The sequence below is a fragment of the Cherax quadricarinatus genome, chromosome 74 (assembly GCF_038502225.1).
Source record: "Cherax quadricarinatus isolate ZL_2023a chromosome 74, ASM3850222v1, whole genome shotgun sequence".
Lineage (NCBI taxonomy): Eukaryota > Metazoa > Arthropoda > Malacostraca > Decapoda > Parastacidae > Cherax > Cherax quadricarinatus.
In genome coordinates this window covers 9,763,293-9,788,677 of record NC_091365.1, presented here as the reverse complement: position 1 = coordinate 9,788,677, position 25,385 = coordinate 9,763,293, and the positions used below count along the sequence as shown (strand labels likewise).

Genomic DNA, 25,385 nt, shown 5'->3' with positions numbered 1-25,385 from the left:
CATGGCTTACGGAGGAAGAATTCTGTTCCACTTCCCCATGGAGATAAGAGGAAATAAACAAGAATAGGAACTAGAAAGAAAATAGAAGAAAACCCAGAGGGGTGTGTATATATGTGCTTGTACATGTATGTGTAGTGTGACCTAAGTGTAAGTAGAAATAGCAAGACGTACCTGAAATCTTGCATGTTTATGAGACAGAAAAAAGGACACCAGCAATCCTACCATCATGTAAAACAATTACAGGCTTTCGTTTTACATTCACTTGGCAGGACGGTAGTACCTCCCTGGGCGGTTGCTGTCTACCAACCTACTACCTATAAATAATAATAATAATAATAACAATAATGATAATATCGTTCACTCTAAAAATGGTGTGTTGCACGAGAACAGGAGTGTTGCTGTTTGTTTATTCTATACTAACTTGTACACAATATAAGAGTATTTGTATTGTGAGGTAATTATTATAATAAAAAAATATTGCGAGGTAAAAGTTTTACAAACTCTTACAAATGTACATGAATGAACTAAAAGTAGACACACATATTAATATGCATTTATTTTGCCTGACCAAGTGATCACCCACTACCTGTTCAGTTTGTATTTTTACAATGTCTGAACTCTGTATCTCATTCTCTCTCTCGTTTAGTCTTTCGTTAACTAGTTGGCTCTCACTGACGATGACATCTAAGCTTAGATGTGATACAAAGAGGAGTCGTAAGCCTCTTACTTTACTTTATTCAATAAACACACTGCCACTCACCCCTCACACATTAATATTAATATTTTAAGGTAAGTAATAAGTGTACTCTGTGTGTATCTTACCTTTCATTGTGTTTTTAATGCCTAGTTCTATTGCTAACGTAATGTAAGCTAGTGTAAACTTGTTGTCTGGCATTTATTGCATATTTTATGTGTGCTCTGATAATACTAGTGTACCTGTGTGGTAGTCAGGCGGAGGGAGAACATTATGTTTTCTCTTGTCCAGCACCAGAGAAAATGTGCATGAATCTGTGTTTGGCCTAGCCACTCCCCCACTCCGCTTTTGTTTACAATTCTTGGCATGAATTATTCATTACTCCTCCCTTCGTTCATGATGGCATCTAAAGGTAGTTGTTAGAAAAGATCAAATTCAGTGAACAAGGTATGTCGATGCTAATAATATGGCTCTGGACCGTAGACTAGGTAGCCAGTAGGTGTAGCCCAGGTGGGCTACACCTACCGGCTACCTACACTGACTTCCTACAAATAAATACTACTTACCTCTCATCCTACATTAAGACTACAGATATTTTAAGGTAAATAATGAGTGTACTGTACAGTGGACCCCCACACACCGTTGGCATCACATAACGTTAAATCCCCATACTGATACATTTTATCGCTAAGATTTTGCCTTGCATACCGCTAAAAATCCCACTCAACGCTATTCGTCCGAGACACGTCTAATGTGCGGCCTGAGCCAGCCTCACATGTTCCGCCGGTGGCATTGTTTACCAGCCAGCCTCCGCGGTAACATCCAAGCATACAATCGGAACATTTCGTATTATTACAGTGTTTTTGGCGATTTTATCTGCAAAATAAGTGACCATGGGCCCCAAGAAAGCTTCTAGTGCCAACCCTACAGGAATAAGGGTGAGAATTACTATAGAGATGAAGAAAGAGATCATTGCTAAGTATGAAAGTGGAGTGTGTGTCTCCGAGCTGGCCAGGTTGTATAGTAAACCCCAATCAACCATCGCTACTATTGTGTCCAACAAAACGGCAATCAAGGAAGCTGTTCTTGCCAAAGGTTCAACTGTGTTTTCGAAACAGAGATCGCAAGTGATGGAAGATGTTGAGAGACTTTTATTGGTATGGATAAATGAAAAACAGATAGCAGGAGACAGCATCTCTGAAGTGATCATAAGTGAAAAGGCTAGGAAGTTGCATGAGGATTTAATTAAAAAAATGCCTGCAACTAGTGATGATGTGAGTGAATTTAAGGCCAGCAAAGGTTGGTTTGAGAGATTTAAGAAGCGTAGTGGCATACACAGTGTGATAAGGCATGGTGAGGCTGACAGTTCGGACCACAAAGCAGCTGAAAAATATGTGCAGGAATTCAAGGAGTACATAGACAGTGAAGGACTGAAACCTGAACAAGTGTTTAATTGTGATGAAACAGGCCTGTTTTGGAAGAAAATGCCAAGCAGGACCTACATTACTCAGGAGGAAAAGGCACTCCCAGGACATAAGCCTATGAAAGATAGGCTTACTCTTCTCATGTGTGCCAATGCTAGTGGTGATTGCAAAGTGAAGCCTTTATTAGTGTATCACTCAGAAACTCCCAGAGCATTCAGGCAAAAGAATATCCTCAAGGCTAATTTGTGTGTGCTGTGGAGGGCAAACAGTAAGGCATGGGTCACTAGGGAATTTTTCTATGACTGGTTACACCAAGCATTTGCCCCCCATGTGAAAGATTACCTAACTGAAAAGAAATTAGACCTTAAGTGCCTCCTGGTGTTAGACAATGCCCCTGGTCATCCTACAGACGTGGCAGAGCGACTTTATGGGGACATGAGCTTCATTAAGGTGAAGTTTTTGCCTCCTAATACCACTCCTCTCCTGCAGCCCATGGACCAGCAGGTTATTGCAAACTTCAAAAAACTGTACACAAAAGCTCTGTTTGAAAGGTGCTTTGTAGTGACCTCAGAAACTCAATTGACTCTAAGAGAGTTTTGGAGAGATCACTTTAATATCCTCAATTGTGTAAACCTTATAGGTAAGGCTTGGGAGGGAGTGACTAAGAGGACCTTGAATTCTGCTTGGAAGAAACTGTGGCCAAAATGTGTAGACCAAAGGGATTTTGAAGGGTTTGAGGCTAACCCTGGGAATCCTATGCCAGTTGAGGAATCCATTGTGGCATTGGGAAAGTTCTTGGGGTTGGAGGTTAGTGGGGATGATGTGGAAGAGTTGGTGGAGGAGGACAATGAAGAACTAACCACTGATGAGCTGCTAGATCAATTTCAACAGCAAGAGGCCAGACCTGAGGAAACTGGTTCGGAGGAGGGGAGAGAGAAATTGAAGAAGTTGCCTACTTCAAAGATTAAGGAAATATGTGGAATGTGGCTTAAAGTGCAAACCTTTTTTGATGACAATCACCCTAACACAGCTATTGCAAGCCGTGCTGGTGACTATTACACTGACACTGTTGTGAAACACTTTAGGAAAGTCATAAAGGAACGAGAGGTACAGGCCACTATGGACAGATATGTTGTGCGACAGAAGTCCAGTGACTCTGAAGCTGGTCCTAGTGGCATTAAAAGAAGAAGGGAAGTAATCCCAGAAAAGGACTTGACACCTCAAGTCTTAATGGAAGGGGATTCCCCTTCTAAACACTAAGACTCTCTCCTCCTCCCATCCCATCAATCATCACCAGATCTTCAATAAAGGTAAGTGTCATGTAACTGTGCATGCCTTTTTCAGTTTGTGTGTATTAAAATTAATATTTCATGTGGTAAAAAATTTTTTTTCATACTTTGGGGTGTCCTGCACGGATTAATTTGATTTCCATTATTTCTTATGGGGAAAATTCATTCGCATAACGATAATTTTGCATAACAATGAGCTCTCAGGAACGGATTAATATCGTTATGCGGGGGTCCACTGTATATGTATTTTATCTCTCTGGGCTGCTTTAAATATCGTATACAGGAGGGCCCCACTTATACGGCTGGTTAGGTTCCAGGCTACCGCCGTAAAGCGGAAACCGCCGTAAAGCAGAAACCGCCGTAAAGCGGAAACCGCCGTAAAGCGGAAACCGCCGTAAAGTGGAACACCCTTTTTTTCCACTTACAAATGCATACAAACACTAGATAACAAGTTTACACTAACATATATTATGTTAGCAATAGAACCAGGCATCAAAAAACAATAAAAAAGTACAATACACACATAGTGCACTCATTACTTACCTTAAAATATTTATAGTCTTAATCTAGGGTGAGACAAGTAGTATTTATTGTAAGAAATCAAGTGTGGTATGTATGGTAGTCAGCCGGGCTACCATACCAGGCCACCCCACCCACACATACAATTCTATGATATTAAGCATCCCAGAGTGATAAAATGTATATACAGTTCAATCATTACTTACCTTAAAATATAGGGTGAGATGAGTAGTATTTATTGTAAAAAATTAAGTGTGGTATGTATGGTAGTCAGCCGGGCTACCATACCAGGCCAACCCACCCACACATAATATTCTATTACATTTAAGCATCCCAGAGCGATAAAATGTATATACAGTTCACTCATTACTTACCTTAAAATATTTGTAGTCTTAATGTAGGGTCAGGAGTAAGTAAATGAGATAAAACAAATAAATGAGAGAGAGAAAGAATGAGTGCATGAGAGAGGACAGGCGCAGAGTTATGTAAACAAACAAGGCGAACGTAAGTTTTGTAAACAAAGTGTACACGTCTGGTTTGTGTACAAGTTACATTGTGTACAGGTTGTCTCTACATTGATACGGTAGAATAAATAAAGAAGAACACTCCCATTCTCATGTAACACCATTTTGAGAAGAAATGATGCTCTGAGTGAAGGCAATGGAAATAAGTCACTCTGACTTTTTTGGGTTATCCTAGGTTCGCTACACATATGTTGTTATGTATGATAATCTATGTAACTGTATTTGTGTATACCTGAATAAACTTACTTACATACGAAAGGAATAATTTTCTACAGTTACCCCCAGTAACACATTTTCTCTTATGTTAGATTAGAGAAAATGTTATTCTTGGCATCACTTGCACAAGTAACCTGGCTACCACATCTCATATTTATGTTTATTTATTCTATTGTGGGGTGTATTTATCATCTTTTTATGTTATGTATCGTGTTTATTATATAATTTTGAAAAAATATCATAGATGGATTAATGAAAATGTGTATTTAACGTAATATACGACATTTAAATGAGACTCGATGATTATTATAATCATTAATAATATGACGTCTGGAGACATAAGACACTCTTACTGATTTTAATGTGTACCTGCATGCCAGCACAGTATGTAAGTTTATTTAAGTACAGGTATACATAAGTATAATTATCAGAGTATATATAAAATATGAAATAACTTTTAAAAACATTTGAAATTTTGGAGCTTACTGAGCTCACGAAGAATGTAAACAAACAGGGTGGGGTGCGGTGACCGTATTAGAAAGTCAGGTGGGGGGAGCCGTATAACAAGTTTTGGTCATAATTTGAAATGCCCGTATTAGCGGAACGCCGTAAAGTGAAACGCCGTAAAGCGGGGCCCTCCTGTATTAAGTATGAGATGGGGAGCCAGGACTACTTACACATGACTTCCTACAAATAAGTACTACTCACCTCTTGCTCTACATTAAGACTACATATATTTTAAGGTAAGTAATGAATGTACTGTGTATTTTACTTATTTTTTTTTAATGCCTAGTTCTATTACTAACTTAATATAAGTTAGTGTAAACTTGTTGTCTGGCATTTATATGCATTTATTAATGGAAAAAATGGCGTTCTGCTTTCCAGCGATAACCTGGAACCTAACTTGCCAGATAAGTGGGGCCCTACTGCATGTTTTAAGGCATCCCTCTCTCACCTGTTTCAGAGAGTACATTCTAAATGCTTTCAAGTATCCTCAGTAGTTGAGATATTTTTCTTATTTTATGTAGGCAGGAAACAATCTCAGCATATATTTCAGTTCTGATATCTCTCCTGCCTTGAAATGAGTTTTGAGCACAGAATAAAATTTTGAAGAATAATATAACTCATCTCTTACCCTGTTTTATAAGTTCTTGTAATACATCCTATCTTTTTCCTGTGATTTTTTTAATTGTACAAAAAAATTATTACATGAAAAACCTCTTTACATTAAAATGCTTTAAGCAAGCAATTATAAATTTACACTTGGCTGTAAATGCATTCTGGATACTTTTATTAATAATACTTTGTTAAACTTAAGGCCTCATTCTGTATGTAAATCAGTAAAATTATGGGATCACAAGTTTCTATGTATGTTAAAGGATGTGGTAGTTTGAATAGCTGACCTAATACAATAAAGTTGCAAAGCTATGTCAGGATTTTCATTTAATGTTTTGCAAAGCCAATAAACTCACTATTTTACCACAGTATCACTGTGTTAGGAAACTTATCTATTTGTTCTAACACCTATATTATTCCTTATTCAGGGTAACTTTGTAATCAACTCAATTACCTCAACAGACTTCAAAATAATCTACAAAACTATACACTGGTGGCCTGGTGGTTAAAGCTCTCGCTTCACACGGTGAGGGCCTGGGTTCGATTCCCAGCCAGAATAGATACACTGGGCATGTTTCTTTCCACGTGTTGTCTATGCTCCTCATCAGTAAAAATGGGTGCCTGGGTGTTAGTCGACTGGTGTGGGTCGCATCCTGGGACACTGACCTAATTTGCCCAAAATGTTCAGCATAACACGGGGCTTTCTATATAGTAGTATGTCATTGATGTCAGCTAGGCCTGTATACCACATACATGTATTGTAGTAAATAAAATTATTATTATTATTATTATTATTATAAATCCACAGGAATCATACAGCAACCAAGGAACGGGATGTAATCATGAATGATCCAAGAAAGAGAATGCCAGCTCCAGTTTCAATGAAAAGACCCTCACCAGTATTAAGGTAACTATCCCCTTCCCCACAACCTTCTTGAAAACTATTTTGCAAATGATCCCCAAATTCAAAAGCAGGTCAATGTCACCCTAGAGAACAGGCAGACATTCCAGGAGGCTAACATTCAGTGAAAGGTTGTTCTATGTATGTAGTAGGCACATGAATAAGTATGGATGTTCTTAATGGTGAGCAAATTTAGACTTTTGAGAATTGGTGGTGTATGCTGTCGAGAGTGGGAATTTATCATCATTCTGACTACTGCCTTTTGCTGGGTTATTAGTGGTCTTAGGTGATTTAATGTTCTTGATCCCCATGCACAAATTCCGTATGTGAGATAAGGGTATATGAGTGAATGGTACAGTGCCAGGAGAGCTGGTTGTGGAACATAGTACCGTATCTGATAGTATGCCTACAGTCTTAGAGATTTTCTTGGTGATTTGTTGTGTGTGTCTGGACCTTGAGGCTACTGTCAAGGTGGATTCCTAGGAATTTTCCCTCCATGTCTTTTGACGGGTGATCCGTTTAGCATTATGTTAAGTGGAACATATGCAGCTTTGTTTCCAAACTGAATGAAATAGGTTTTATCAGTATTCAGGGTAAGTTTATTTGTCATCATCCAGGCAGATATTTTCTGCAATTCGGCATTGACAGTATTGGCGAGAATGACTGGGTTTGGGTGGGAAAGTACGTATGTAGTGTCATCTGCAAATAATATGGGTTTGAGTAGCTGTGATGCATTCGGTAGGTCACTGATGTGGATGAGAAAGAGGAGTGGTCCAAGGATACTTCCCTGTGGGACTCCTACTGTGATTGGTTGGGTGGAAGAGTTTGCACCATTCGTGTACACATACTGGCTTCTGTTACTAAGGTATGACTTTACGTAGTTAAGGGAGTGGCCTCTTATACCACAGTGTGTTAATTTAGTGTACAGTAGTTCATGGTCGACTGTATCAAAAGCTTTACATAAATCAACGAAAATTCCCAGCAAGACTTTTATTTTCAAGAGTGGTATATATTAGTTCTAGCATGTGTATGATAGCATCATTTGTGCTTTTATTATTCCTGAATCCAAACTGACAGGGGTTTAGTATATTGTGTGAGATGAGATAGGAATAGATCGGTCTATGAATTAATTTTTCAAAGATTTTAGAGAGCAGTGGTAAGTTAGATATTGGTCTATAGTTATTCAAGTCAGCCTGGTCACCTCCTTTGTGGATTGGAGTGACCCTTGCTATTTTGTGGATTGTTGGGAAGGTAGATGATTCAATGGATTTGTTAAAGTGTGTTGCAATAATTGGCGGCAATACTTGAGAAGCTTTTTTGTACATAAATTTGGCAAGTTGTTTATATCTCCTGCCTTTTTTTAAGGGTGTTGATGATGAGCAAGACTTCTGTTGGGTTGGCTGGTTGTAGCTAGGAATAGTGTATTCAGGTAGGTGCTTGTGAGGTAGTCTGATGGACGAGTGTTTGAGTTTGGGATTTTGCTCGCTAGGTTCTTTCTTATGGTGGAGAAGAAAACATCGAGTCTGTTGTTTCAGTTGGTGGGAGTAGGAGTTCATCTGATTTTATTAATTTGATTCGTTTGTTTTTGGATAACTTTTTAGTTCCAAGAATTTCAGATTATAGGTAGTAGGTTGGTAGACAGCAACCGCCCAGGGAGGTACTACCGTCCTGCCAAGTGAGTGTAAAACGAAAGCCTGTAATTGTTTTACATGATGGTAGGATTGCTGGTGTCCTTTTTTCTGTCTCATGAACATGCAAGATTTCAGGTACGTCTTGCTACTTCTACTTACACTTAGGTCACACTACACATACATGTACAAGCGCATATATACACACCCCTCTGGGTTTTCTTCTATTTTCTTTCTAGTTCTTATTCTTGTTTATTTCCTCTTATCTCCATGGGGAAGTGGAACAGAATTCTTCCTCCGTAAGCCATGCGTGTTGTAAGAGGCAACTAAAATGCCGGGAGCAAGGGGCTAGTAACCTCTTCTCCTGTATATATTACTAAATGTAAAAGGAGAAACTTTCGTTTTTCCTTTTGGGCCACCCCGCCTCGGTGGGATACGGCCGGTGTGTTGAAAGAAAGAAGAAGAATTTCAGATAGAGTTTTCCAGGTCTTTTTCATATCACCTTTGATGTTATGTAATCTATTTTCATAATACAATCTTTTAGATCTTCTTATCAGGCTGGTAAGAGCTGACAAGTAATGTTTAGACTGTTCACTAAGTTATTTGACCCATTCTGTCTTGTTTTTCATATCAGTGCTTTGTGTTAATGGATTTAAGGATGCTGGGTGTTAGCCCGGGACTATTCAGTCTCTTAGCTGTGATCTGTTTAGTTTTTTAGGGCAATGTTTGTTATAGAGGTAATGGGCTTTCTTCAGAAAATTATTTATACATTCAATCATATCTGTATATGTTTTGAGCTCATTATGCTGCTATAAAGTTGTTAATAGCTGTCTCGTTATGTAGTCTGAAGGTAACTTTAGTAATGGGGCAATTTACCTAGACTGGTTATGAGAAAGGTTGGGTAGTGGTCTGTGGTGTTGTCTGTGATTATGTCTGATTTTAAAGGGGATATGGTGTTAGTCCAGATGTGGTCTATTAAAGAGATACTAGTCTCAGAGATTCTTGAAGGTTTAGATATTGTTGGCAGCAACAGGCAGTTGCTCATAGTGTTTGTAAACTCAGTTACTTGTGGGTCCTGGTCATGTAGTAGATTTATGTTGAAATCTCCTGTTAGCAGCAGGTGGTCTTTGTTCATGTGTGCATCAGTTATCATGTTTCCTAATTTTTCACTAAAGTGGTAAATGTTTCATTGTGGTACTCTGCAGATGTTTATAACTGAGGGGTTTTTGAAGGTCTTTTGCTTTAAATTTGGCTATGATATATTCACCATGCTTATCCCTTGTGTAAGATTTTTTGATACATTTGAGTTGATTTGAGTAGTATATAACTGTTCCACCCCCTTGCTGGTCTGTCCAACAGTTGTGTATGGCCGTGTATGGCATAGACATCTGTAATATCAAGCTTTGGCCAAGTTTCTGTGTGTGTGATGATTGACAGACTGGAATGAAGGGAACTGAGTAATGCTGTGAGGTCATCATAATGTTTGCTCAAGGATCTGACATTGTAATTAAAGATAGTTATGTTATTGTTTGCTCTGAGTAATGTCTTTGCTTGGTCTGCTGTATAATAATTACAGTTGCTGTTTGATCCATGTAATTCATTTAGTAAAAAGTTTACATCAGGATCAATGCCTGTAGTCATAAGAATGAGAGTGACTCTACAACTAGATTTTTGAGTAAAATATTTTAAGATTTATAATGAATCTATAACTAGACTTAGGAGTAAGACTATATAAATATTCTAAAACTAAAACAGAATATAAGAGCTAGGGATTATTATAGTAAAACAATGAAATTACATGTATACACTTTAGCATCTGAATTAGCCCTTAATTATTTTAACAAATGTGAGTATATGAACTACGGTAGACATTTAAAGCTAAAATAAAGGAGCTAGTGAATATAATAATAAATGAAAGAAAGTAAAATACAGTAGCACCTGAGTTAGCACCTTAATTATTTTAACAAATGTGATTATATGAACAAGAGGGAAAAAATATTTTAGCACCTGAATTAGCCCCTTAACTGTTATTAAAACTAAGAGTATAGCAATTACTGAATAAAGGGCAGTACTAGGTATTGGTATGTAGAAAACTATTTCAGGAGAAAATATGTAAAGGGACTAAATTAGGTAGTGGTAAACAATATTAAATAGACAGAGAGTAACTATGATATAAAATTATTCTGGGAGTAAGATTTGCCTTAGAGCATAAAATTTGAGCAATTAATAGCACAAAAAGAAATATTATACGAGGTAGTTGGAGCTAGCTAGTAAAAGACGGTACAAAAAATTGCACAATAGTGTAATAGTAACATACACTAATCTGATATATGTAAATTGGAAGTAAAGTGAAAATTGGGTAAGATTGTGAAAAAAAAGATAATAAGGGAATTATAACAGTGCTTTTAATGGGAATAATTGGTAACACAGATAATAATAAAGAGTAAGTTTCTTATTAACAAATAATAAACTGTAAATGGGAAATCTGGGAAGATGACAACAATTTGAGTCACACAAGGAACTGTGTGAGAAACATGAGACAGTGAGGTAGTAAATACTATCCGGGAAGTTCAATAACGGCATAATAACATACACTAACATAGCATAAAGATTTGGGTAGGTTAGGTTAGGTAAGGTGTGTCAGGAAACAGGACAAGTGTTTCCTGACGCGGGTCTTAGTCAGATGATGACTCGCCTTTGGAGCTTTGGTCATCTGACCGAGGCCTTCCGCTGGCTTACCGGTCCACCCCTTTAAAAATAATGGTCATTTATAACCTTAAAGATTTGGTCACTAATGTTAGTCAGACTCTGTAAGGTTTGCATCTCAAAGGAAGTTTGCTAGCTCATTTTCATTTGTAATATAGTACACACGGCCTACATTCATTTTCCTTACTAGAATTTGTCCCTCGCATACAAAGCACTGGTGAATCTTAGCATTTTTCTCACGTTTCAGTTTTCTTACTCTGTACAGGAGGTTCTGACGTTTTCTTGTGAGACACTCATTTCTACGATTCACCTTATCCTTCATAGACCCATCTACTGACACGTCCACTCCTAAATATCTGAATTCATTCACCTCCTCCATACTCTATCCCTCCAATCTGATATCCAATCTTTTGTCACCTAATCTTTATGTTATCCTCATCACCTTACTCTTTCCTATTTTCACTTTTAATTTTCTTTTTTACATACCCTACCAAATTCATCCACCAATCTCTGCAACTCCTCCTCAGAATCTCCCAAAAGCACAGTGTCATCAGCAAAGAGCAACTGTGACAACTCCCACTTTGTGTTTGCTTCTTTATCTTTTAACCCCACACCTCCTGCCAACACCAGAGCATTCACTTCTCTTACAACCCCATCTATAAATATACTGAACAACCACGGTGACATCACACATCCTTGTCTAAGGCCTACTTTTACTGGGAAATAATCTCCCTCTCTCCTACATACTCTAACCTGAGCCTCACTATCTTCGTAAAAACTCTTCACTACTTTCAGTAACCTACCTCCTATACCATACACCTGCAACATCTGCCACACTGCCCCCCTATCCACCCTATCATATGCCTTTCCAAATCCATAAATGCCACAGAAACCTCTTTACCCTTATCTAAATACTGTTCACCTAAATGTTTCACTGCAAACACTTGGTCTACACACCCCCTACCTTCCCTAAAGCCTCCTTGTTCATCTGCTATCCTACTCTCCGTCTTACTCTTAATTCTTTCATTAATAACTCTACCATACACTTTACCAGGTATACTCAGCAGACTTATTCCCCTATAATTTTTGCACTCTCTTTTATCCCCTTTGCCTTTATACAAAGGAACAGCTTCAAACTACAGTTAAAAAATACCTCTTTTTTCCCTAATGTGACCCTAGCAACAATTAATTCTGCCGAACAATTCCTTCAACCTGTATTATACCTATCCTTGTCTATCATTCCTTCATCTCATGTAACTAGATTCATCCCTAATATATCACTAATTACATTTTTTTTTATTGAATAACTAAATACCTCCAGTATTTTACAACCTGTGTATTCTTATTCTCATTAACTTGTCATCATAATTTAGTTTTAAGGCTGCTTGAAATGCTTAGCATAACAAGGGACTTTCATGTCAATCACCCTAACTGTATAATAAACTGTACCCCACTTTACAGAAATAAAGATCCCTCACTGACAAAATTAGGTAGGAAGAACTAACACTTTTTAAAGATTTTTTTTAACACGTCAGCCGTTTTCCACCAAGGCAGGGTGACCCAAAAAGAAAGAAAAACCCCAAAAAGAAAGAAAACCCCCAAAAAGAAAGAAAAACCCCAAAAAGAAAAAAAACTTTCATCATCATTCAACACTTTCACCATCACTCATGCATAATCACTGTCTTTGCAGAGGCACCCAGATACGGCAGTTCAGATGTCCCTCCCAACTGCCAATATCCCAAACCCCTCCTTTAAAGTGAAGTCACTGTTTAGGTTTTTTGGAGGTATGAGCACAACTATTTTATCCATATGCTCTTCACCCCATAAATCGCAGAAATTATAATGAGCGCAGTTTTCGTGAATATAACCCAAGCATATTATGACGGTTCTCTAATTCTTAATCATAAAATAACCAATCCAATCTCAGGCTATCTTTAGTTCATATAACATCAATGAAATATATCAATTTGTGTTATTTAAACTGACTCTTGCAGTTAGAGCAAAAATAAATACACTCAGTTTTCACATCAAAAGTGAGAACCAAGAGTAAAGTGGACCCCTGACCTACAATGTCCCCAACCTACGTTAAAAACGACCTACGATGCTTTTCAGCGTAAAAATTTGACCCCGACATACGTTGAAAAACTCGACTTACAGCATTCATCTGGTACACGTCCATCTGGTCCGTCTGGCCAGTGCCTCAGCTGAGCTAGTGTGACATTGTTTACAAGCCAGGGCGGACGGTATCATGCTTACATTTGATAAATTTTGTATTACTCCAGTGATTTTAGTGCTTGTAAGTGCTAAATAAGCCACTAAGGGCCCAAAGAAAGATTCTAGTGCCAACCCTGTGGTAAAAAGGGTGAGAAATACTATCGAAATACTATCGTACCATGGTCAGCTGCTACTTCTGCTGTACCACTGTCAGCTGCTGCTGCTGCTGTACCACAGTCAGCTGCTGCTGCTGTACCACAGTCAGCTGCTGCTGCTGTACCACAGTCAGCTGCTGCTGCTGTTGCACCATGGTCAGCTGCACTACTCGAACATGTGGAGAGACTGTTGTTGGTGTGGCTTATCGAGAATACCGAGAAACAATTAACCCCAGAGGGTTAGCCATCCAAGATAACCCAAGAAAGTCAGTGTGTCATCAAGGACTGTAACTTATTTCCATTGGGGTCCTTAATCTTGTCTCCCAGGATGCAACCCACACCAGTTGACTAACACCCAGGTGAACAGGAAAAAATGCCTGGAACTAGTGCTCATATTGGTGAATTTAAGGCCAGCAAAGGTTGGTTTGAGAGATTTAAGAATCGTAGTGGCATACACAGTGTGATAAGGCCTGTTCTGGAAGAAAATGCCAAACATGACCTACATTACTCAGGAGAAAAAGGCACTCCCAGGACAGTGTCTCATCACCACATCTTCAATTCAATTCAATTCAAACTTTATTCTCTATAAGTATTACAATGCTGAGTTTACAGAATTTGGTTATTGTGTGGTTTACATGTAGTAAAATAATAATTACAGAGTGTACCACTAGAACGCCTAGCATGGCTAGGCATTTCGGGCAGACTTATATTAAATCTTAGGTTTAAAATGTTACAGAATTATGAGATAAGTTGGTATTATGGCTAAGTGACTAAATACTAGTTGTGAGTTTAGCAATGTGAATGTTTTTGTTTTGGCACTATACATAGTTTCAGTATTGGAGTATCACAGGCCAACTTTTGACTAGTTAAGATTCATTATTTTGAGATTGAGATTGATATTTCTGTTTATGGTCAAATGGGTGAGTGAGTGTAAGTGTGAACCACCAGGTGGTATTCGTATTATTAGTTGACAGGGTGTATCAGGGAGATAAGATGTTTTCTGATGGTAGTTTTGAAGGTGATGAATGTGTCTGCAGTTTTGGAATTTTCAGGTAGGGTGTTCCAGATTTTAGGGCCTTTGACATACATTGAATTTCTGTAAAGGTTTAGTCAGACATGGGGAATGTCACAGAGATGTTTGTGTCTGGTGTTGTGCCTGTGGGTTCTGTCACAACTATCAAGAAAGCATTTTAGGTCAAGGTTAATATTGGAATTTAAGGTCCTGTAGATGTAGATTGCACAGTAGTAAGTGTGGATGTACTGAACAGGGAGTAAGTTAAGATCTATGAAGAGTGGGGGGGGGGGGGTGTTGCCAAGGATGGGATTTAGTGATTATTCTTACTGTGGCTTTTTGTTGGGTTATTATCAGCTTTACTTGTGTTGCTGCAGTTGAACCCCAAGCACAGATAGCATAGGTGAGGTATGGATATATAAGTGAATGGTATAGTGTGAGAAGGGCAGTTTGCGGCACGTAGTATTGAATCTTGGAGAGGATCCCAACCGTTTTGGATACTTTTTTGGTTATGTGTTGGATATGGGTGCTGAAGTTCAGGTTGTTGTCAAGGTATAGGCCTAGGAATTTGCCCTCATTATGCCTGGTAATTAGAGTGTTGTCGATCTTAATGTTAATTTGCGCATCTCCTGCTCTGCTACCAAACATAATGTAGTAGGTTTTGTCAACGTTAAGCGTAAGTTTATTAGCTGTCATCCAAGTCGATATTTTGATCAGCTCATCATTAACAATGGTGTTGAGGGTTGCAAGATTAGGGTGAGAGATGACATAGGTTGTGTCGTCAGCAAAGAGAATCGGGTTCAGGTGTCGAGATACGTTTGGAAGATCATTGATGTATATGAGGAAGAGCAGGGGACAAAGGACACTTCCCTGCAGAACTCCAGTATCAAGTGGCTGTGTTGTTGATGCTGTGTCTTTAATGGTGACAATAAAGGTAAGTGTCATTCATTATTCATTTAGTACACTAGTACATGCACAATATATATTGTGCATGCATCCTTCTTTTTATGTGTAGGAAAATGTATATTTCCAGTGGTAAAAATTTTTTTTTTTTCATACTTTTGGGTGTCTTGAACGGATTAATTTGATTTCCATTATTTCTTATAGGGAAAATTAATCCAACGATCATTTCGTCTTATGATGGGCTCTCAGGAACGGATTAATATCGTAAGTCGGGGGTCCACTGTATTTTTTTTTTTTTTTCCAACAAGTTGGCCATCTCCCACCGAGGCAGGGTGACCCAAAAAAGAAAGAAAATCCCCAAAAAGAAAATGCTTTCATCATCATTCAACACTTTCACCACACACACACAATCACTGTTTTTGCAGAGGTGCTCAGAATACAACAGTTTAGAAGCAAATACGTATAAAGATACACAACATATCCCTCCAAACTGCCAATATCCCAAACCCCTCCTCTAAAGTGCAGGCATTGTACTTCCCATTTCCAGGACTCAAGCCCGACTATATGAAAATAACCGGTTTTCCTGAATCCCTTCGCTAAATCCCTGCTCACACTCCAACAGATCGTCAGGTCCCAAGTACCATTCGTCTCCATTCACTCCTATCTAACACGCTCACGCACGCTTGCTGGAAGTCCAAGCCCCTTGCCCACAAAACCTCCTTTACCCCCTCTCTCCAACCCTTTCGAGGACGACCCCTACCTCGCCTTCCTTCCCCTATAGATTTATATGCTTTCCATGTCATTCTACTTTGATCCATTCTCTCTAAATGACCAAACCACCTCAACAACCCCTCTTCTGCCCTCTGAATAATACTTTTATTAACTCCACACCTTTTCCTAATTTCCACTCTCCGAATTTTCTGCATAATATTTACACCACACATTGCCCTTAGACAGGACATCTCCACTGCCTCCAACCGTCTCCTCGCTGCTGCATTTACCACCCAAGCTTCACACCCATATAAGAGTGTTGGTACTACTATACTTTCATACATTCCCTTCTTTGCCTCCATAGATAACGTTTTTTACTCCACATATACCTCAATGCACCACTCACCTTTTTTCCCTCATCAATTCTATGACTAACCTCATCCTTCATAAATCCATCCGCCGACACTTCAACTCCCAAGTGTCTGAAAACATTTACTTCTTCCATACTCCTCCTCCCCAATTTGATATCCAATTTTTCTTTATCTAAATCCTTTGATACCCTCATCACCTTACTCTTTTCTATGTTCACTTTCAACTTTCTACCTTTACACACATTCCCAAACTCATCCACTAACCTTTGCAATTTTTCTTTAGAATCTCCCATAAGCACAGTATCATAAGCAAAAAGTAACTGTGTTAATTCCCATTTTGAATTTGATTCCACATAATTTAATTCCACCCCTCTCCCGGACAACCTAGCATTTACTTCTTTTACAACCCCATCTATAAATATATTAAACAACCATGGTGACATTACACATCCCTGTCTAAGACCTACTTTTACCGGGAAGTAGTCTCCCTCTCTTCTACACACCCTAACCTGAGCCTCACTATCCTCATAAAAACTCTTTAGAGCATTTAGTAACTTACCACCTATTCCATATACTTGCAACATCTGCCACATTACTCCCCTATCCACTCAATCATATGCCTTTTCTGAATCCATAAATGCAATAAAAACTTCCCTACCTTTATCTAAATACTGTTCACATATATGCTTCAATGTAAACACTTGATCTACACATCCCCTACCCACTCTGAAACCTCCTTGCTCATTCTCAATCCTACATTCTGTCTTACCTCTAATTCTTTCAATTATAAGCCTACCGTACACTTTTCCTGGTATACTCAATAAACTTATTCCTCTATAATTTTTACAATCTCTTTTGTCCCCTTTCCCTTTATATAAAGGGACTATACATGCTCTCTGCCAATCCCTAGGTACCTTCCCCTCTTTCATACATTTATTAAACAAAAGTACCAACCAATCCAACACTATATCCCCCCCTGCTTTTAACATTTCTGTCATGATCCCATCAGTTCCAGCTGCTTTACCCCCTTTCATTCTACGTAATGCCTCACGTACCTCCCCACACTTACATTCTGCTCTTCTTCACTCCTAAAAGATGGTATACCTCCCTGACCAGTGCATGAAATTACCGCCTCCCTTTCTTCAACATTTAAAAGTTCCTCAAAATATTCTCGCCATCTACCTAATACCTCCCTCTCCCCATCTACTAACTCCCCTACTCTGTTTTTAACTGACAAATCCATACTTTCCCTAGGCTTTCTTAACTTGTTTAACTCACTCCAAAATTTTTTCTTATTTTCATTAAAATTTCTTGAGAGTGCCTCTCCCACTCTATCATCTGCTCTCCTTTTGCACTCTCTCACCACTCTCTTCACCTTTCTTTTACTCTCCATATACTCTGCTTTTCTTATAACACTTCTGTTTTGTAAAAACCTCTCATAAGCTAACTTTTTCTCTTTTATCACACCCTTTACTTCAACATTCCACCAATCACTCCTCCTTCCACCTGCCCCCACCCTCCTATAACCACAAACTTCTGCCCCACATTCTAATACTGCATTTTTAAAACTATTCCAACCCTCTACTCATCTTTGCACTAGCCCACCTTTCTGCCAACAGTCGCTTATATCTCCCCCGAACTTCCTCCTCCCTTAGTTTATACACTTTCACCTCCCTCTTACTTGTTGTTGCCACCTTCCTCTTTTCCCATCTAACTCTTACTCTAACTGTAGCTACAACTAAATAATGATCCGATATATCAGTTGCCCCTCTGTAAACATGTACATCCTGGAACGTACCCATCAACCTTTTATCCACCAATACATAATCTAACAAACTACTTTCATTACGTGCTACATCATACCTTGTATATTTATTTATCCTCTTTTCCATAAAATATGTATTACTTATTACCAAATCTCTTTCTACACATAGCTCAATTAAAGGCTCCCCATTTACATTTACCCCTGGCACCCCAAATTTACCTACTACTCCCTCCATAACATTTTTACCCACTTTAGCATTGAAATCCCCAACCACCATTACTCTCACACTTGATTCAAAACTCCCCATGCATTCACTCAACATTTCCCAAAATCTCTCTCTCTCCTCTACACTTCTCTCTTCTCCAGGTGCATACACGCTTATTATAACCCACTTTTCACATCCAATCTTTATTTTACTCCACATAATCCTTGAATTAATACATTTATAGTCCCTCTTTTCCTGCCATAGCTTATCCTTCAACATTATTGCTACTCCTTCTTTAGCTCTAACTATTTGAAACCCCTGACCTAATCCCATTTATTCCTCTCCATTGAAACTCTCCCAACCATATATCAAAGCCCTTGTTGATGCTCATCGGATGCATCCTTCCCATAAATGATTTAAAGTTTCACTAAAAAACGATATGTTAAATCTTATATTTTTCATAATTTAAATATTACCTAATTTTTTGTGAAGTCATTATAATTATTATTATTCATAGTACAGTGGAACCTCTTCTTACAAGTTTAATCCGTTCCGTGACCTAGCTCTTAACCCAACCTGCTCGTATGCTGATTCAATTTTCCTCATTTAAATTAACCAAAATGCCATTAATTCATACCAGCGGAATTCCTGCTCTGGAGGCAGGACAAAATACTTGAACATGACGCAAATATCAACTCTACCGTTTATTTATCTACCACAATTCATCTAATATGACATAATAAACAATATAATTAACAAAAACCTAATATATACTCAAGAAAGAATAAAATATGTCATTATGTGACAAGTGAAAAGCTCTGTTCCACAAGGGACAGTACTCGCTCCCATCTTGTTTCTCATCCTCATATCTGACATAGACAAGGATGTCAGCCACAGCACCGTGTCTTCCTTTGCAGATGACACCCGAATCTGCATGACAGTGTCTTCCACTGCAGACACTGCAAGGCTCCAGGCGGACATCAACCAAATCTTTCAATGGGCTGCAGAAAACCATATGAAGTTCAACGATGAGAAATTTCAATTACTCCGATGTGGTAAACACGAGGAAATTAAAACTTCATCAGAGTACAAAACAAATTCCAGCCACAAAATAGAGCGAAAAACCAACGTCAAAGACCTGGGAGTGATCATGTCAGAGATCTCACCTTCAAGGACCACAACATTGTATCAAACGCATCTGCTAGAAAAATGACAGGATGGATAATGAGAACCTTCAAAACTAGGGATGCCAAGCCCATGATGACACTCTTTAGGTTGCTTGTTCTATCTAGGCTGGAATATTGCTGCACACTAACAGCACCTTTCAAGGCAGGTGAAATTGCTGACCTAGAAAATGTACAGAGAACCTTCACGGCATGCATAACAGATAAAACGCCTCAATTACTGGGAGCGCTTTAAGTTCCTGAACCTGTACTCCCTGGAATGCAGGCGGGAGAGATACATGATTATATACACCTGGAAAATCTTAGAGGGACTAGTACCAAACTTGAACACAAAAATCACTCACAACGAAAGCAAAAGACTCGGAAGATGATGCAACATCCCCCCCCAATGAAAAGCAGGGGTCACTAGCACATTAAGAGACAATACAGTAAGTGTCAGGGGCCCGAGACTGTTCAACTGCCTCCCAGCATACATAAGGGGCATTACCAATAGACCCCTGGCTGTCTTCAAGGAGGCACTGGACAAGCACCTAAAGTCGGTACCTGACCAGCCGGGCTGTGGCTCGTACGGTGGATTGCGTGCAGCCAGCAGTAACAGCCTGGTTGATCAGGCTCTGATCCACCATGAGGCCTGGTCACAGATCGGGCCGCGGGGGCGTTGACCCCCTGGAACTCTCTCCAGTGGTGGCGGCCATTTCTGCTCCCCCCTGAAAAATCTTCCCATGCTTTCCCTTCTAAGGTGTTGTTATAAGAGAAAATGGAGTGCTTGTGAGGCTAACTGCACTAGTTTCATAAGGAAAACACTGAAATAAGAAATATTGTATAAAAATAAAATAGAGACTGTAAAGAAAAAACTGGTGTACGTACAGCATTTACTCTGGAGAAGAGATACTGACGGAGGCTGAGGGGGAAAAAAGACAGGCAGAGTGGCGTATACTGTCAGTGGCCCTATAAACCCCAACAACAATAACATTGGGGGAATTCATTTTGTTTCATCCCTTTTCTATCGCTGAATCGCTTAACTTACTTGCTACACTCTTAATGCTACACTGTAACACTGAACTTAACTACTACAATTTGTTTATTTTTTTCACTTCACTTTTCACTCATTTTTGGCTTTCTCTCCACGCTTTTCACTGGTGATGGTGAGTGTTGTTGTGGTATTCACTGTGCCATCTAGTGGTGGCGTTTGTTTTGTTGCGTTCTGAAGCTCACTTGTTATTATAGTACATGTATTACTATTCTAATTATTATAGTATTATCATTATTATACAGATTATATTATTATCATTATTATAATGGGGAAGCACTAAACCCATAGGATTTTACAGTGCCTGTGGAGGAGAGGGGATAGAAGGTATTCAGGCTTAATTTAGGGAAATGGAGCACAGATACAATTCCCTAGATCAAGAGCCCATCACCAGTGTCAAGAACCCTCCCTTGAGGGGAAAGCTTGCAACTTTAATTTTGGCTTGTAACCAGGATAAAAAAATTGACCGAGCGACAGCTCATATCCTGAAGAATTTGCATGGTGGGGCACTCGTAAGCAAAGGTTCCACTGTATATTAGTTAAAGTGCTATTTATTAAATTATTTTATAATAAATGTTTGGGGGTCAATGAACAATCTGAAACTTCATAAAGGGGTCAATGAGCTGAAGAGTTTCGGGACCCCCTGCTATAACAGGACATTTTCTATGAATGAATATCCACTCTTAAATATATTAAAAGTAAGTAAAGAACCAAATTTCACAGAGCAATGTGTTTTGAAAACTGTCAGAGTTATCTCCTTATCGTTTTATGTGATGATCAAATCTTTTTTTGAAATCTAATAACAATCTTCAATGCTCCACTGATTCTATAATACAATTTACAGTCATTTAATTTCTATAAATTATCTCTTTCATTAAAGCATTTAGTAGTTCATCATTTCTACAAACTTAAAGAATTTTACTACGTATAAAAAATTTGCGAGAAAAATGGTCGATGATTCTATAGTTTAGCTACTGCCAACACGATGCGTATAGGATGCATAATAAAGATATTTAACTGATTGAGTCAAATGCAGTACTACCATAAACCATTATTTGGTAAATGTTGCCATCACTAATTCTTGATTTTTTTAAGTATTTTTTTTTTTACATGGTTAAACATATAGGCTAATAGCTGTCATCCTACCTCAGCTCATTTCAAAGTAAAGTCCTCTGTAAGGTACATATGTTAACACCTCCTGGAATGTGATTCACAACAGTCAACTAACACCCAGGTACCTATTTACTGCTAAGTGATCAAAGGCAACAGGTGTAAGGAAACATGCCCAATGGCTCCACCCATGCCAGGAATTAAAATATGGATCCTCAGTATGTGAGCCGAGGGCACTACTGAGCCACAGGTTAACATATAACAAATTTAAAAACAAATAAATATGCAAAAAACAACAAATATAGCTATTCATAAATTCTAAGACATGCATAAGTAGAAAAAAACACAGATTATGATGAAACAAACAAAAACATTCTGTTAAAACAAAAACCAAATTGTAAAATAACTTCAGAAAGTGGAAAAGCACATGTGAAGTGGAATCAGGGCAGCACTACAGCTTGGAGTGTACCTGGAACACTGTCAACATGGCCTGAACGAAGTTGTCAAAATTATGCCGTGGTTTATCTTCAGTCGGATTAAAGTTAAAGCGGCCACCGAAGACTTGCATGCCCAGGAGAGCAAAGATAATGATAAAGAGGAAGAGCAGGAGCAGCAAAGAGGCGATCGATTGGATGGAGTTGAGGAGGGAAGCGACCAGGTTGGAGAGCGACCGCCAGTATCTGCAACAAGGGAGTTTCACGTTGACAAAATTCAACAAGCTTACAGAACATGAGACATCTCATAAGCAGTGTTAGTAATAAAGCTTAAAAGTTTTAGACACTTCTTTGTCATCAAAGAAAAGAAACAAAGATATACCTGTTAAAATATTTTTCACAAGAAAAATAAAGCTTTAAGGAGAAACTGATTAGCAGGAAAGTTATGAAATTTCTGGGTCACAAACTGTGATAAATTTAACAGTGTGATTCTCTTTATCAAGCAAGAGAGTCTTATTTAACCCCTTCACTATTCACATATGAGACAAAATAATTCACAACTAACCTTCTTGATAGGATACTTTATATAACATCATTTAGATCTGGCCCACATCATTATCAAGTCACGTGGTTCAGGACTGACCAAAATGTGTCAAGATTCCTGTTAATATTATGGGTTAGATGTGAATTTTTCTAGCCATCGCATTGTGGTTTTTTTCCTCATAAAATAAAATAATAATATAATGACATCCAAAATATATAATAAGTCAATATTTCCATTCACATTTTCTTTGTTTCTAGCAAATTTACACTTGTGATGTGTATCCAATCATGCTAGGTGCCCAAACATTTTTTTTTAAACATTCGTAAGCCCATGGGCTCTCCATACTCACTGTTTTTACCCTGAAACATTAACTCTGTTATTTTGCATTATACACCTAGAGTATCTTCCTCTTATATTGGAAGTAAATTAAGCTTATGCACATTCTTTTTTCCAACAAAAACACACTGAATATTTTATGACCTGCTGCCACATGATAAACACTGCAAGGTATGTGTAGTTGTGCATTTGCACATGGAAGGCAAAATAAGCCCTTTTTTATATGAAAGTTAGTACGCACAAGTATATACAATACTTCAGTTACAATATAACTTAAAGATAAAAAAAATAAATTATATTAATTCATTCTATATATTTTTTAAAACATATTGAAAACATATTAATTATATTAAAACAAGCATGTTTCATGTTAATAATTACTATGAGACTTTTTGGGTGAATGAGTGAAGGGGTTGGGGAAATCTTAGCTTAAGATTCAGGAAACATATTATAAGTACAGTATGTGGTTAGGTGGCAGTTGTTGCAGCCCTGCAGCCATGATGCTGTGTTCTCCGATGGCCATGAACTTTAAACAGCCAACATGCTGAAATCTCAGAAACACAAAGTGTTCTAAAGCCTCACCGTATTTCTCAGTGGTGACAAATATACAGCTAGCAACTGCTGCAACTGATTGGTTAATATTTTTTTCATCATGCATCTGTGTCAAGCTTTACATTTATATGTCAAACAGATATCCTTTGCTTCATGTGGTAGATGTAGTGCTCATGGCAGCTACAGTAATCCTAATCCATTTACTAACAGTTAATTCCTCATTATAGGAATTGTCATTACATTCTGCTAACTGCACTTACCACATAGGGTAAATTTATATAGAATACAGGAAATTACTGGTAAAAATTGGGAAACACATTAAAGTGAATTTTAATACTGGAAGCCCTATAAAGCAAAGGATTACTGTATTATAGAATACAGAAAATTATAGAAGTACAAAATGCAATGTTGTCCCTTCCGTGATGTCGCCTCTGCAAAAAAAGAAAGACTGTAGACATTTTCCAAATTCTTGAGACAAAGAAAATTCATTATTCTCAAAATTTTAATTCATTAAAAGTATCTGCATAAATAATCAAAATTGTGATTAACTCTCAAAGAACTTAAAGGAATAATGCATGAGGATAAAAGATACAAGTAGGAAAAGCCATTTTCTATTACCTGAACTAATAAAAAGAAAAGTTCAATGGGTCACTCAGAGCTGACCCTCTAAGAGTTAATCAGTACGTAAGATCACCCAGAAGATGTGAATATTGAAATAATCTATTAAGAACCTTCACATACTACCGTATGCATAATACAGCCTCTCCTCAGTGACGTAATCGTTTACCAATGCCTTGGACTTATGATGGGCTCTCTGACCAGTATGCATACCTAAACAATGTATATTAAAGCTGATTTCCTCTATTCTGTTTATTACAATATACAGTACACTACTGTATAGACATTTAAAAATATACCAGAAATGTTATAAATGGTGAGTGACATTATACAGTTATAGTGGCCAGAACGTTGTGTAGCTTTAAAAATAGGTTGGATAAATACATGAGTGGGTGTGGGTGGGTGTGAGTTGGACCTGATTAGCTTGTGCTACCAGGACGGTTGCCGTGTTCCTCCCTTAAGTCAAGGTGACCTGACCTGACTAGGTTGGGAGCATTGGCTTAACCCGGTAGGAGACTTGGACCTGCCTCGCATGGGCCAGTAGGCCTGCTGCAGTGTTCCTTCGTTCTTATGTTCTTAAAACAATATCAAAGATAGCCGATACAAACCCACTACCATTATACTATGCTCCTCACTTAGTGACGATTTGTTTACCAACGTGGACTTAGGAACGGAACTTCGTCATTAACCCTTAAACTGTCCAAGCAAATTTACATTCACATGCGTAGTGCTCCAAAGGTAGATCTACGTTTTTTTACATATTTTCAAATATAACAAAAAAAAAGTAGATCAAAGTTTTTTACACGTTTTCAAATGTAAAAAAAAGAAAAGATGATCTACGTTTTTTTACATACTTTCAAATGTTGAAAAAAATGTAGATCTACGTTTGGACAGTTTAAGGGTTAAGTGAGGCGAGGCTGTAATGTATTATAATCACATTATTATATTCATGGTGGAAGATGGCTAGTGTGTTAAAATAAAATGCATGAGAATACATGGAAAAAACAGACAGAGGACATATAAGTTGATAGTGATGCTATCTGCTGAAGACTACAGTGTCTACGTCTATCCAGATTAATAAAGACTACTGTGCATTATCTAGGTCTTGAAGGCAAGAATAGTAAAACAGAAGGCTGGAAAATGGAGGGTTTGAGCCATGAAATGTGAGGGGTAATTCATATTGCTTAGATAAAGAGGCCTTCACCAGCACTAAACAACTTCCCC

The 25,385-nt window shown here is 38.1% G+C and overlaps 1 protein-coding gene across 15 annotated transcripts in view; it reads right to left on the bottom strand.

Moving 5' to 3' along the window:
- LOC128700135 (Ca[2+]-channel protein alpha[[1]] subunit D) overlaps positions 1–25,385 on the bottom strand; it is a gene marked incomplete at its 5' end in the record, with an annotated part of 794,286 nt that overhangs the window by 689,599 nt on the left and 79,302 nt on the right. For all 15 annotated transcript variants that reach the window (XM_070100780.1, XM_070100771.1, XM_070100781.1 and 12 more), the window contains 1 exon segment: positions 22,147–22,357. In XM_070100780.1, the coding sequence (XP_069956881.1) occupies positions 22,147–22,357 (211 nt within the window).